We start from the raw sequence: 16,230 nt of genomic DNA, 5'->3' as shown, positions 1-16,230 counted from the left end.
TAAAGGATCCTCCGATTGTTTCGTATTACTATCTTTAATCTCTTACCACAAGACAAATTACTCCATGCATACATGTATGCCTACCTACATTATGCTGCCTCGTGACCAAACCAGTTACGCTTGTAACAAACATCGATACAAAGTACAAAGAAAGTGGAGGACCCGCAACCGGAACCACTAAACAAACTCTCTCAGCCAGCAAAGGTTGGACCACTTTGGACCCGGAATCCCTGTTCAGGTCCAGGTATGCAATCACAAGGTTATCTAAACATTCAGCAATACCTTGTTCTTAAAGACAAGGCAGCGAACGCTTTTCAAGCATAGGATCACTGATCCTTGAACTAGAAAGGACAACGCGCTACATCGCAAAGGAGAGTAATCACAGCAGTAGGAATTGGATTTCACATAGAAGTTCAATAACGTAATTTAATTCATCAGCTGTAGTGTTTTTATTGCTTTAGTGTTGCAGTGAGTGATAAAATGGGTTTTAACCAGCATTGGAAGGAAAGTTAGGAGGCGTGTATATTGCATAAAAATCCCAAGTGAGGACAAATGTGTCAAGTATTCGCGGAATATGCCAAATTCATGATCGTAGACAGTTTCCAGAAAGTGATTTGTATGTATGGTTGCTAAGCGACGGGTCAATAGGAAAATTACTATTGATTTTTGGATCACTTTTAGAAATACCCGAAAGAAAGAATGCGGCGCATCGCCAATATGTCAAACAGTAATCATCTGTTAGTCAACATGGTGTGATATACAGGAGTAAGAACAACTACAGTTCGGGTTATTTTCCTTCACAAAATGACGACGAATCGCCATGAACAGAAAATGTTCCTACAATATAGGGTTCTTATTTAAAATAACTGTAATGCTATTTTGTAAAATTAATCAGTCAATGTTTCTCACGTAAATACTTTTGGGTTTTATGAAACGACTCCAAACGGAATATTGAACATAAATCAACTTTTATTTGCAAGGCAGGTCGGAAAAAGCGGCGGACTGTTCTTTGACGTTTCTTCCTTCCTATGTCGGGGTTCCACAACTGTATATCGCTCTCGTGAAAATTCTTCAGAGTGGATATTTGCGCTTTTTTGTCAGATACCATGTACATCTTCTTCTTCAGGGATCTGACAGATTGGATGTTTTCTTGAGTGGCAATACAAATGTTTCATGTTAAAATTGCCTTTACGTAAGTGTGATAGAAAACTATGCAATAAAGTGTAACATAAATCTAGAGGACACAAAGGTGGTGTAAAGTCTAACACAAGTGGGATATAAAACGCTGTGAAAATAAAAGGAGACAACACAAGATTGCTATATAGTCTTTCTAACACATGCATGATATAGAAACTCTGCACCACTCTGTGTCACATTGACAAACCGAAACGTGTCAATTAAACAACGCACTAAAGTGTGATATAAACCCGTCAACACAAGCGAAACACGTTGTTGAGATGGTTTTAACTTTTTTAGAATGTCAAAGAAATAAACTTCTCATTGCATATCTTGTCATGCTTGCTCTTGAGCCAGTGAATGCACTAAGTACAAAAGAATGTCAGACATATGCCAAGAGATGCAGAAACTGGGCATGCCGACTTACTGATAACGCAGTGATAACATAGCACCAATCTTCACATGACGCTTCAGTCACAAGTTCCGGGTCAGAACTGACAACTGTCTTGACCCCCTCAACATAACACTGACAACTACCTTGGCCCCTCAGTATAACACTAGTGATTTTTTGGTCTCTCAGTATAACACTGGTGAATGTCTTGGCCCTTCGATATGACACTGACAACTGTCTTGGTCTCTCAATATACCGCTGACAACTGTCCTGACCCCTCAGTTTAACACTGTGGCATTATTCTATGGGCCGTCAACGAACATAATTTTACGTGCATGATGTAATATTGTTCTGTGGACCATCTATGTAACATTCTATTGATCCCCAACATACATCGTGTTTTACGTACATAATGTAACATTGTAAGGTACCTTTCATGTAACATTGTTCTGTGACATTTCCACGTGGTTCTGTACCCACTCATTGATCTATGTGTCATCCGCATGATGTTACCCTATAAATACATCACGTGGCATTGTTATGTTCATAACTCAAGCACAATACAGCCTTGACCTTTGATAAAAGTGATAGATAATCCCGAAGGTGAATGCATTACTGTCAGTAAAGGATTACCGTGTCTTCTGCTGAAATTACAGCTGCCTTTTCTGTTTCCCAGGCTCTGTATCTCGTTTGACCCACATAACTGTCTGAACATCAGTCGCCGATATTGACTTCCTAATCTAAGAGCAGTCTTACGTAGTGGGCATTGTACACACACTCAGTTTAAGGACTGCCATGCATGGACCGAACGTTATATACATCAGCTCTCATCGTGTGTTGATAGGAAGCTAGGTTCATTTCAAGAAGCGGAGAGACAGGGTTGACTTGATCGGTGCTGAGAAATGACATTATATGGAGATGCTCTGGTCTCTTTAGTTGGGTGATTACACGATGCCATTTTAGAAGGTGGTCAAAAGCAGCATATGTCATATCTTTAGTTGGGTGTAGTGTTTGGGAGATTGCATTTCTACGTGCTGTGTTTGTTTGTTTGTTGTTTACTGTCATTCTAACAAGTGTTCCAGCTGTATGACCGAGATATGAATCACACAAGCTAGTGACTGACACCACGAGCATCGATCTAGGCGGCTGGAATACGGTGTCTTGTATCAACAAATCCAGTAAGTCTGAACCTACGTCTTAAGTGCAATGCATTGATGATTGCTTTTGTTCAGACACTGCAAGCTCAGTGGCAAGTGGCAGGCTGTATAAAGTGTTCATATTTCACGGATTGAAAATCTGAAAATCAGATTTATGACGATAGCTTGTGATTGCGTAAATCTTTCTGCAGTTTCAGAAGGTAAACTGAATTTACATGGAAGTTATGAAAACGCTACACATGCGAATAGTGTATTCCTTTGTTGCAGCTGACTAGAAATGTGAACAGTGATCAACAACGCGTTAGTTAACCAAACGGGGATATGTGTCATGCTATTAAAGTCAATTTCAAAACAGCATAAACGTCTATTTTACGGTAATAACGTCGACCTTCAAATGGGAGCACGCATGGATCACAATTTGACGTTCCAAACAGTAGTTGATAACGCCAGTATCGGCATACTAAAATTTGACCCGAGATCTCAGTAAACAAAGCTAAATACTGATCGATTCGACCGCTTACGTGTTCTGAAACACCAGCATATTATTTCGCGGTTTTCTCATCCTAGTACTCCGGTGATTAAAATACATTGAGGAACAAATGCATTTTTTCATAGAAAGGTTCTGAGTGTGATAATAGCAAGAACGCCAGACAAAGTGACTTTGATTACACAAATGATAAATTGTCCTTTATCTAAAATAGATCACAAATGTCACCAACAGATCTTCACGTCGCTGAATCCGAAATGAAATAATTGCGGTTAAGGTAAATTTGAAGAAAGTCAAATTTGGTTTCTTTCTTAAAAAATAGTAAAGATAAAATACCACTTGAACGAATGTGATAACGTCGATCCTGTGCGGCCTCATATTACATCCAAGTGTATTGTTTTTTCACACGAGTTAGAGACATATGAGGACTGACAAGCATACAAAATCACACATGGTCTGAAAGCTATGTTTCGCACCCTATTTTTTAGGCACACCTAACATCAATTAGCTTTTATCTGCCCGCCGCTTCTCCTCTCCTTTGGCCTGAATAGCCAGTTTGCATTTACCAGCTTTCAAAGGTTACCTACGGCGATGCACCTTTTGAGACTGTTATCATTGTACTATTCCTCCATCTCTGGCCAGACCCTACAGAGGTCTATACTATCGCTGTTACTCCTTAAACAAAGAACAAAGGAGAGACATGCTGCTTGTCTGGATAACATCAGAAGATGCAAAGCTTGATTGTTATTGTTTCAGAATTAACCAAATAGAATCAGCTTATCCCTTCACAACTGTTCTTCTAGCTTCTGTTTTAACGACTCCCATGCCTGCCAAGGGATTGATGCTCTATGCTAAATATAACAAGTGGTGAGGGAAGTAGCATGAACAGATTATTGATCACATGTCTCGTTTTATAAGACGTTTTTAATTTCGGGTTAATTGTATTAAATGTCAAATCAGAGGAAATCAGTTATACGTTCAGCTTGATTGTCCTTGATTATTCTTACATAACAGACCCATGAAGATCTGGGTTAGAACTGACCATCAGTAAACTCATGCGTTTCACAAGAGGCAACTAGCGCGCGATCAGGCATGCTGACTTCGTTGACACATGTAATCGTCTCCCAGCTGCGTAGATCGATGCTCATGCTGTTGACCAATGGATTGTCTGGAGACTTGATTATTTACAGACCGCCGCCATATAGCTATAATTTTGCATAGCGCGGTTTATACGACAATGATTTGTTGTGAACAAGAAATTAAACATACATCGCATATTATTTCTTTCTTCAATGCAAGCCTGAGTCCGAATTGGGTGTCCCAATACGGGTACGAGATCTATGTTTCACACCGCACACCGCACACCGCACACCGCACACCACACGCCACACAATACACACCACACACACACAGCTTGTGTGGGAGAAACTCCTTACGTCCAACATTTGCTGTTTAAAAGAATCCCCTGAACAATATTGTGCTGACAAATCACGGATTAAAGGTTCCAGTTTTATGCCGGCGGTCTGGACAAGACAATCTAGTCATCAAATTTTATATACAACAGCCCACAGGGGCCACATACACGAAGCGAACTTAACGCTAAGGCTAACGTCACTCTAACGTCACTGATAAGAGACATTAGCACTGAGCACTAAGTCTTCGCATTTTAACCTAGGGCTTCTTAACGAATTAAAGCCGTAATTCTAATGGCATGCTGCCCACATTGGCCAGGGCACTGATCCACAAATCGGCAATCGTGATATAAAACGATAGGCTATGATTCTGGGCCTAGACTTTCGAAGCTCTCTTAGTGCTAAGATAGTCGTCAGCTAATGTTAACGTATGGCACTTACGACTATCTTAGCGCTAAGAGAGCCTCGAATAAAATCTAGGCCCTGAGCTCCAACGATACCTTGGTCACGTGATATATGCAGTTGGCAGCTCCGAGGCCAAACAATGACATAACTCGGAACGCGTCAACACAATTAACTCTGTAACACTCATGCATTATTGATCCAGTAATGCATTTATATTACACAAGAGGCTTCGCACATAGGATGTTCAGATGAGCTAATCATAATGTTGTTGTCGCTGGTGACATAAACACAAAGATTCAGTTACATTCTCGACTCCCTTAGGATCACTCTCTGATACATATGTAAGTTAAACTATAGTTTTTAGACACACTTAATACTCCTGGGACAAGGTCAGTGGAAAGGGGGATGGCGAGTTGTGGGGTTGGGAGGTGGTCGCATGGTTGTCAAGATCTATTTTGCCAAATTTCCTCCCTTTGTTATGTCAGGATTAGCTACATGATTTGCCCTTGGGTGTTCGAGCAGGCCTGCCATACAAACGTTGAACAAATCATCAAACCGCAACTCTTGTACACCAAAACAGGACAAAACTCACCAATTAACTTCCAAAACTGCAACAATGTCCTCTAAAACTGAAACAAACCTTCTGTCATGGAAAACTAATGAAATGGAAACAAAACTTGAGTATCAGTTACAAGAGCGCCCGAGAACGGTCGCCGAGGGGGTGTGAACAGGCTTTGGTTTTGCCCTTTATAATAGATGGAAACTGAATCTTTCAAATGGATGAACATGTGATTCCTGGTGTCATTACATGTGTCTTACGTGAAGCTATAGAAAGCTAAAATGAGTGAAAGACTTGTAACATGATATTTGGTTTCCCAAATATTGACCCAAAATATCCCCTCAAATCACTCTGTTGGTTGTCTCGGACCGTGGATAACCCAAACTGTATTCACAAGTACTTTTAACTATAATCACCCATACACCCATTCACACTCCCTGTTGAAAACTTCGTATGACAAGGAAACAATGAAACTATATACTAACGAAAGTAAACATATTCCATCAGACAGAGACATGTCTTGTCTAATTTACAACAAGTATTTCATAAACTGTAATGGCAGACTACGTCCCCTCCCTTCCACGTACCCTAGCACGGGCTCAGGCGCACACGCACACGCACACGCACACGCACACGCACACGCACTCCTAAGTAGATCATCCAACACATTTCAACTCGGGCTTCAAAATTATGCTTTTCTCTCGCAGTCAGTTAAATGACTGATCTACATCGAGGATATCCTAAAAGGTTGTAATCAAGCTACAGAATGTAACAAAACCATTGTACAGATTCCGAACCAAGTATACATTATTTATACAATACATTCTACAAGCATCAGGATCACTAGCCCTGACCCAGCATACGCAAAGCGCGACAATCAAATAAACAGACTGAAGGATGCAGCCCAGTTGTTTCCACGCTTGACTTCAGGAACGTCGTCCACACAGATCGCTTAACTCAATATTGCCAATGAAATGAACGCCGTTTCGTGTTCTGCCGCTTACGTATCTAGCGAAAGGCTTGACCGATGGCTACTTCCAGACAGTTAACATTATCAGTAGTCGAACCTATATGAAATCACACCAAGGGAACCTTTGACGTTTGTAAAATGAATTATTTGTGTCCTGATAAAACGTAATTTGCCAGTGGCATATTACAGAAAATAAAAGGTAAAATGTTACTGATGTATTTTTTCTGGGACGTCCGGATCAACTGTAGTATTGGTGGCCCTGATTTCTGTAGTCTCCGTTAGAGCTGTTTTAGTAATTTTATTTAAATACTCATGGAAACGGGTTCTCCTGAACGTACACGTGTTCCTTTACTCGTTCCCATAATTTCACCCACAGCGCAAAACAAAGTTCGTGACTAAACCTGGATAAGATTAAGGGAGCACTTGTACTTTCAGATGATCCCTTGTTCGTTTTCATGAGTATATATAAGAAGAGGTCTCAAAAGAACGTCCAAAATAAGCATATCTAGTTTGCGTTAAATTTACACGAACTGAAAAATTAACGTCTTCAAGCTCCGTTCCTACAGGAGCCAGGGTTGAGCTCGTGTTCACCAACATTCACATTTGTTGTTTTAGAGGAATGGGCATATCTAAGAATGATCCCATGACTTTCTATGTAAGGATCCACTACCAGAGTAACTGGCAGAAGACAACGCTCTTCAGTGTTTAGCATCTCCGATAAACTGGCGTATATTTGACGTACGACCAACGACTGCAGGAACAATCGCTGTACCAACTCCTTTGAGTCATCAGTAGAGTTGTTTCATAGGTAACAGCTAATGACAGCACCAATAGCGACCATTTCACAGAAACAAAAAAGGCTGGATCGTGAACATTTGAAATATTATCGTTTGCCAAAAGCTACCATAAACCGTTCAGCAAAATAAGAGGTTCAGTTATACGGCTGCATGCAGCGTGTAAATGTGGCAGCCATTGTGTTATTGTAAGCTCGAGTAGCTGGAACAGTGATGACAGCGGCAAAGAACAACATTCAATCAACCTCAAACGGATTATATCAAAGCACAACAAACAGTCACAGAAAAAACGAGACGTTTTGAATCGTCTGCTTCTAAAATATCACAGAAATACAATCAGTTGTCAGGAATACTTCTGTCCGTTAGTATATGCGATACAAAATGTATTCAGTTGTTTCGCCATGTCGACAATCTTGTCTAATTCCGTCGACGAGAATATCATTGCGGACAAATTGGCCTGATGTACACATTGCATGTTGTACTCTGATGGGACTCAGCTCAAAAAATTACTAGTATTTGTACTTTACAAAGAAAGTGTAATCCCAAAATAACATATGCTATACACATGTTGGTTGAGTTATAATCGACATTAACATGTTGACTGTGACACTTTCGACATAAACATGTTAGTTGTGAGACATTCGACATATAAATGTTGGCTGAATTACATTCGATATACATATATCAGTTGTGAGGCATTTGACATACACATGTTGTTTGTGTGACTTACGATATACACATGTTGTCATATTCTATACAAACATGTTAGTTGCGAGATTTTCGGCATATACGGTGGTTTAGTCACAATGAATATACACATGGTGTTTTAGCCACAATCGACAGACCTATTTTAGTTCAGTCACATTAGACAAACACGTTTATAGCTAACTCATCTTCGACTTGCATGTGCTGGATAAACATGTTTTTGACACTCTGTCGGTATTTGAGATGAACATGGACGTAGGTAAAGGCGAAATGAATCACCATGTTTGTGAATCAAAGAGGGTGGGTTGCTGATAATCCAAGAACCATACCTTGGGATTTGAACCTGAAACCAGCATATCGTGGCAGTGCAAAGGGACGAAACTCAACAGACGCCTGCGACCAGATGGCCATTTACTAGCTTTCAGCTACTTTCGAATTCTTGGACCTTGCAGGTATTTCGAGAAAATAATAGGACAGCCGCTAAAGTGTTATGGGTCTTTTCTAAAACTTACCCTCTGAAACATATCACGTGTTTTGTTCCGTGTCCATAATGTTATATGACTATTGACAAAATCACATCACAGCCCCCCTTTAATAGGTCCCCGCTTAATCGCAATGCTGCAACAAACAGGGCTTAATCAAAAGCATTTTTCTAAATGGTAAAAATCGGACTTTCCATGTAACAAAACAAACATTTTCTGTCGATAGTACCTACACATAAAAATCATTACAACCATCGAACGGGACTGAGCTGGATATGTGGGTGTCCATAATTAAAGTGGAACGCGTAATAGTATTTACTGATACTTAAACCAGATGTGTCCCTATTGGTAGCCGATATTGTTCACACGCAGTTTATGATTCACATAATAAAATAATCCATCGACGCATTATACCCGTGTATACTAACGCCACTACTCTTGGATACATAAGTGTAGATATATTACAAGAATTCAGCTCTATGTATACCCCAAGAACTAGAAACAACTATTCTCTATCATTGGAGAAATGACATGATCTTCATGAGTTTAAATGTCAGATGACCGACAGGCACATGAAGGCCGTTTGATGATTAATAATTATATGTATTATACAAGAACGTTGAAATGTAAACAAATAAACATCAAAACATGGCGATGATATAATGGTCATTCGTTTCCTATATTGCAATGGCGGCCGGTAACCTGAAGGTCGTTGTCGGAGAACTAAATCTTATATCGTCATATGTATTATACAAGAACGTTGAAATGTAAACAAATAAACATCAAAACATGGCGATGATATAATGGTCATTCGTTTCCTATATTGCAATGGCGGCCGGTAACCTGAAGGTCGTTGTCGGAGAACTAAATCTTATATCGTCAGGAGGAAGGATTCATCCAAACGGCGTGGTGCTGAGATGCCGCGAGGTCTCAGTACTTACCTCGTTCAGCCATGTGTCTCCCGCCAAAACCCGAACACGGCAGACGATAGTTCCGTGAGCAGACGACAACTCTAACACACCAGCACAACCTAATTCCAACCCGTGTTCATCTCGTGTAATCCGCACACTATTAATCCATGTCTGTTAGGTTGACAAATCGTGATATTGTACGCTGTTACCCAGGTTTGACACCTCTCCACTGAAATTTTCGTCTTCCAGCACTATCGTCTGCTTCCACTAAATGGATGCAAAAGTCCCAAAGCGTTTAACGACAGATCGATCGTGGGGATATTTCCAAGCAGCAGTAGGATACACGTAGTCAGAGCCGATCTCACTCCGGCGGTTTCTCGCTCAAGGTTGGCTATATCGCAATAATTGAGTTCTGCTGCCAAACTCCTCGCATCGTAATCTGAATTAGAGGGAGCATCCCTACCTGTCTAAATGTCATCAGATATAGCCTTCAGACGAGGTACCCGGGGGTCCGAGAAGCATCATAATTATCATATCTATAACGTCACGATCTTGATTATTATGTTTTAGGAGGTCACAGCTGGCTTTGTGTGTTTTATCTGGTTGAACAGTAAAGGAACCAGGTCTCCTCCAGATAGCGACAGCAGCCATGGATGATGGTGCCACGCACGGTGACATGTGTTCGTGTACGCGATACACAGGTTCAGGGCATATCATTGACATTGTTTCATTGTTGACATGGATTTTTTCAAAATGAATGATTTATACCATAAGTTTTAGTAGATTGCAGTAGTTGGTAATATTAGCTTTTGGCTTGATTCCCGACCTTGTTTCATCTTGAGTTTCAATGTGATCAGGGGTGACAGAGTAACCTAGTGGTGAAAGCTTCCGCTCGTCACACGGAAAACCCGGGTTCGATTCCCCACATGGATACAATATGAGAAACCCATTTCTTGCGTCCCCCGCTGTGATATTGCTGAAATATTGCTAAGAGAGATGTAAAACTCACTACCTTAGTTCCATGTAATTACCACCACACTGGGTATTTTAGTGAATTTGTGTCAAGGTCACTGTTTTGAAGCTCACCTAAAACATCATCCGCAAACCATAATTTCTCTTATGCGGTGGAAAGGCCCGCCAAATTCATAGGCATGTTATGATAAATAATGCAATTATCCACTGCGTGATACCCGACTTATGAATGGAAGGTGTCTGGTAGAGGAAGGAGTCTGGGTGGGGAAAATGTCAGGGAGAGGAAGGAGTCTGTGTGAGATGGACTTCAGGGTGGAGTGTGCGTCTGGCTGAGAAAGGTGTCTGGGTGGCTTAGGCGTCACTGCGGTCAAGGTTTCAGGGAGAGGAAGGTGTTTAAGTGAGGTAGGTGTCTGGGTGAGAAGGTTGTCAGGAAGAGTAAAGTGTTTGGGTGAGAAATGTGGCAGGGTGTGGAAGGTGTCTGGGTGAGAAAGGTGTCAGAGTGAGGATGGTGTCTGGGTGAGAAGGGTGTCAGGGTGAGGCAAGTGTCAAGGTATGTGGGTGAGAAAGGTGTCGTGGAGAGGAAGGTGTCTGGTAAAAACGGTGTCATGGAGAGGTAGGTGTGTGGTAAAATTGGTGTCAGGTAGAGGTAGAAACCTGGGAGAGGTAAGAGCCTCAGTGAAAAAGATGGTAGAGGGAAGTTGGGTGAGATAGGTATCAAGGTGAGACACATGTCTGGGTGAGAAAGGTTTCAAGGAGAGGTAGGTAGTTGGGGAGGAGTCGAGTCACGGTCTAGTAGACTAGGCACCAATCGAAGATGGAACCATTTAGGACATACGGGACGAACTATCTCGTACGCGATCGACGTGCGCCTCCGCTGGGTGTTATCGGTTAATAGCCATGCCGAAATGGTCTACTGCAGGCTTCACTAGACAAAGATGGCGTTTTCTGCGGTAGTCACGACTGGCAGCAAACAATACACTTCGAGAAAATACTAGCTGCATATCAATCGGAATATACTAAGGTGGGTGGGAATTTCACGAATGGTACCGAGAAAGGGCGAACGGCACGGCGTCTCATTCCGAATATGAGATTTATCCTCACAACTTCAAAACAAAGAAATGAAATGAAACTGTCACGAAAACTGACGAGGCAATAGTACCGTAGGATGAGCCGAGTTGGAAAATGATCCTGAGTTTAAAATAAAAGATCCAAGACCATTTCCATAATGAAAAGACCTCACTGTTTTGTAGACGCGATTTTAGGATTTCGATAACATCATGAGCATCTGTTCCTGCGTAACTGTCAAGTAGCAATGACACCAGGTCTTCGTTGAAACGTAATGGGAGATAGTAAAGATCAACATTGTGATACGAACACAGATCTTGTGAACAACACAAGACTTCTCCATGCCACGCCAAAGATCCGGGTTCGATTCCTCATCTGGGCACAATGTGCAAGTGGTTAAAAGCACGCAGAAACATGAAATGACAATGTTTAAGTTTGAGACAAGGTATTCACTGGTGCCCTTGTCGTAGTTACAATCTAAACTAAGATGCCCCAAGTTCTCATATTGAATAAACAAAAGGGGAAATGAGAGTGAGAGGATTTACAAGTCCCTGTCCATAAACTCTACTTCGTATCTATAGCGTACTCCTGTCATATCCAGAGTTGCCTTTCTTTTGCTGTTCAGTACACATTCAGAAGTGTGACAAGACGTTCTCACGACGAGGAGTGAGTGAGTGAGTTTAGTTTTACGCCGCTTTTTAGCAATATTCCAGCAATATCACGGCGGGGGATACCAGAAAATGGGCTTCACACATTGTACCCATGTGGGGAATGGATCCCGGGTCTTCGGCGTGACGAGCGAACGCTTTAACCACTAGGCTACCCCACCGCCCCCTCACGACGAGGATATGGTGACGATGATGATGGCGACGATGACAAATAGAACATTAACATCTACGATTAAACTGGGCCCCATTTCACACCGTCCGCTTTGGTGGTTGTAACTCGTAGCACTACGATCGCTTTGTGACCACCCGATCCCGTTTGTCGCCTCTTGCTGGAAACCAAATTAATCCCGAAAACTCCACTGGATATTAGTTGACGTAGACTTTCTTTATTCCCTAATCGACAGCAAGCGCCACCAAAACGATTTATAAATTAAAGGTGAAAGTTTAATAACATTGCGCTTTGTGTCTAGAATAATAATGTAAGTTTCCATCATTGTCCCAAACAAGTAACGTAAACATTATTTGATGCTGACATCTTACAACATAAAAGAAATAAAGATATGACGCTATCCAAGTACCATTTAACCTTAGTGACCAAGTTCATAAGATACAACACAAACCCTTATTACGACCAGATCGTCCATGAATGCTGGCAGGCAATCAGCCTGAAGACTTTCCCATGCACAGAGGCTCTGAGTAACAACAGACTTTCGTCAGCTCCTTCCGAGCGAATTGGTTACCAGTCTTTTATGACCCCTTTGGGACCAATTAACGAGGCAATCTTGGCCTCAGTACCTCATCTGAATGCTCGTATCATTGCAAAGGATACGTTGAAAGGCGTCAATGACGTCGACGCTCCTTTTGATTAAGCACTGGTCAATGATGGCAAATGTCCGATGCATGTTTCGAAAGGGTTCTCGGTCAAAGGTTTGGCGTGTTCACGATTGTGATTTCAGAGGAAGGATATCATTTGCGCTACATAATGCAATAATATTTGGGGATTATTGGCGCCGGTTCTGCAAACGTTTGTTTTGACGACGTCTTCTGAAACCATGTCTTCTTCTGGTAATCTGCAAGAAAAAGTAACAGTAGTGCATGCCTGTGTTCGTCAAAAGAGCTGTGACGTCAATGTTTCTTTATACAGAGACGATGGCCAAGAACGCTTAATGGCGGCGCCCGGATGGCTGTAGGGTGTTTGACACAGAACAGATTTGCACAGCTGTTTCTTTGTTTAGTGTTGAAATGACGCTGAATTTGACGTTTTATCTCGGGGGTTTTCAGAAGGCATTAGTGGAGTCGATTGATGCTTATTATTACGTAACCATGGTGACGGACATTTCACATAAATCAGTCAGTAATAACGGTATTTGTGTGTCAGAAACAAGGGATGAATAAATTGCTAGATTACACATCAAGACAATTGTGACAGAGGCGATGCTACCGGAAGAGGTGGACATGTCTGGCCTTTCCGCGATCACAGACCTTGTATCAAGGATCTTGTGATATGTGTTTAACAACCCGACCCTTTGCATCCAATGGGATCTGTTTTGAAGGATAATCCAAGGCGGTTATTACTTGGCATTGACGTCTCATATTTACACGGTCAACAAATTCATGTCGGCTAATGACGGTCAGGGCCACACCAGTCAAGCAAATGGTCAATACGTGACCCATGCTATTGTGGTACGATATCTCAAATCATTTTTTAATCTTTATTCCTTGCAAAGACTGTGCCTGTGATCACTGCTGCATTGTCTCCATTCAGTATACAATTTAGCCTCTGATGTTGACAAAATTATTTTCCAATGATTTGCCATACAGAAAATATTTCCAGTACATACATTATAGTCAAATTGCATAATATTTCGGTTTCTATAAGGTGTAAAACATTTTATTATATGTTTTGGTGACTAAGAAAGTGTTGTTTGTGTAAAGATCAGCAAGGGTTCTTGGTGGTTTTAGACGATTGAACAGTCTCAAAAAACAATCGACATATTTTTATATATTATATTTTTATCGGTATTTGCTTTTTTTGAAAAACAATGCCCCTAAGTTGTCTGTTTGTAACAGATGTACTTGTTCAAGCGTGGGATGTAGATTCAACGTACTGTGTGTTTCTAAACCGGAAGTGCTAGGGCAAGTCGATCATCTTGCCACCTGATTGGGCAGTTTCATCCGCTGTGAGTTCATCGGGCCCATTAGGTCTGAGAGGCGGAAAATGAGATTACTTCTGGAACTTGAGTACTGAATGAGCGCTACGGTCTGAATTAGTAATTTCACAGAACACTCGAAGTCACCAGGCTTAATTACGCTTTCATTTTTTCATGGTTGAAAGGGATTCTTGAAATCTTTTCAAGCACAAGTTTGGTGTTTTGTGTGCGTAGGTATGTTTTCACTCCGCTTTTAGCAATATTCCAGCAACACCACGGCGGGAAACACCTGAAGTGGGCTCCACATATTGCACCCATGTGAGGAATCGAACCTGGGCTTTCGACGTAACCATTAGTACCATCAGGCTACTCCAACGTCCCAGGTGCTTTGAAGTCCTCGATATTAGAATAGTAGTAATAATATATTCATTATAATATTGACTCTAGGATGATTAGTGAGGACAATCGCGGAGTTGCGTCCCTTAGTATCAAGAGGTTCACCTGACAGAAGTGTAGAAACGTCGTGGTTAGATCACTATTCTATTCAATAAAATCGTGAAGTTTCTACATGAGTTTCATGAAACCAATGAAATCAAGTTTGTAATGTTGACAATCTAGCCAACATCGCTGATTGGTTCCATGAAGGAAGTAATGTCTGCGGTCGGCTGCCTATGGGTCTCGAGTATGACCATAGTCACTAGTTGTAATAGCGATATTATGAAAATTTTAGGATTCTACTTTTGGAATCAACAGATTCGAGTAATTCAGTTTTGCTTATTGGGCATGCTGGTTCAGAATGACTGGTGTGAATCAACTGCAACAACAATGGTTTGACGTCACCACATGGGGCGATAGCATTGCCTAGTGTTTAATTTCCGATTCTTCGCCTGGGTATAGTATGTTAACCCAATTTCTGGTGTCCCCCGCAGTGATTTTGTTGGAATATGGTGTAAAACCACTCAATCAACACAGAGTTACATACATATATACATACATATCGTGCATATTTGTGAATGAGTATGTAGATCCATGGTAACCCATCAGTTTCTCTTCTTTCTAACGTTACAGCTATATAACGACGACAGCGTGAATTAATCTTAAACACAAACAACCCAGGTGAAATCATTCTTGAATCAGAAAACGAATGAGAGAGCTGAGGACATGTCAGAATACATCTTCAACCTCACAGTGCGTGTCCCACACCTGTCCGGAACCAAATGGCTACTCCAGAGAGGGGGTTGTGTTTTACACCGCTTTTAGCAATATTCCAGCAATATCATGGAGGGGGACGCCAGAATGGACTTCACACATGTGGGAAATCGAACTCTGGCCTTCGGAATGGCGAGCGGACGCTTTAACCACTAGGTAACAAGACCGCCCTACTCTAGATGTCAGTAGTTAATAAACACTGGTTTGATGGTGGCTCAGACCAGAAACAAAACCAAAACCCGCAAACAACATAAACAGAACAAATAAAACGAAACAAAACAGGACCCCACTTCAGTCGTATTTTGAAGTGAATATCTCATTTTACCCAGGTTTATAACGGCGTGAAAAAAACCCAACTCACTTGCTCACTACAAACCCGGTAAAGCTGGTTTAACGCCTTGTGTCCCCGTCGGTTTGACAGTAGTTTTAACAGAACATCAGTCACTGTATGGATAGCACAAGACCATTATGAGATAGGGTGGCTTTTTCATTATTGATAAGTTATAAAAGGTTATCTGTGTTACCAACTATATTCTCAGATGTGCATAATGATTTTGTTAATGGTACCATTCGGCTTCACAGGGTCGAACATCCAATAACTCTTACTGACTACATCAATTATCCTCGGGCCACAATCAGGTGTGTTAAATTAAACACTTTATAAATTGTTTATCTATGTGAATGTTTCTCCCACGCTCTACTGCACGATGGTCTGAC

At 41.3% G+C, this 16,230-nt stretch overlaps 1 protein-coding gene across 2 annotated transcripts in view; it reads right to left on the bottom strand.

The window, feature by feature from the left end:
* Positions 1-16,230, bottom strand: part of LOC137273754 (Golgi-associated plant pathogenesis-related protein 1-like) — a 79,784-nt gene that overhangs the window by 48,895 nt on the left and 14,659 nt on the right. The window contains exon 1 of one of the 2 annotated variants that reach the window (XM_067806584.1): positions 9,480-10,124. The exons of the other annotated variant lie outside the window; for it this stretch is intronic. Coding sequence (XP_067662685.1) covers positions 9,480-9,492 — 13 coding nt within the window. The 5' untranslated portion in view covers positions 9,493-10,124. Of the gene's footprint in view, positions 1-9,479; positions 10,125-16,230 lie in introns of those variants that run through there. 2 annotated transcript variants of the gene reach the window in all.

The sequence above is a fragment of the Haliotis asinina genome, chromosome 2 (genome assembly GCF_037392515.1).
Source record: "Haliotis asinina isolate JCU_RB_2024 chromosome 2, JCU_Hal_asi_v2, whole genome shotgun sequence".
In the NCBI taxonomy this organism is placed as follows: domain Eukaryota; kingdom Metazoa; phylum Mollusca; class Gastropoda; order Lepetellida; family Haliotidae; genus Haliotis; species Haliotis asinina.
Note: the sequence above shows the minus strand (reverse complement) of the source record. Positions and strands in the feature narration are given on the sequence as shown.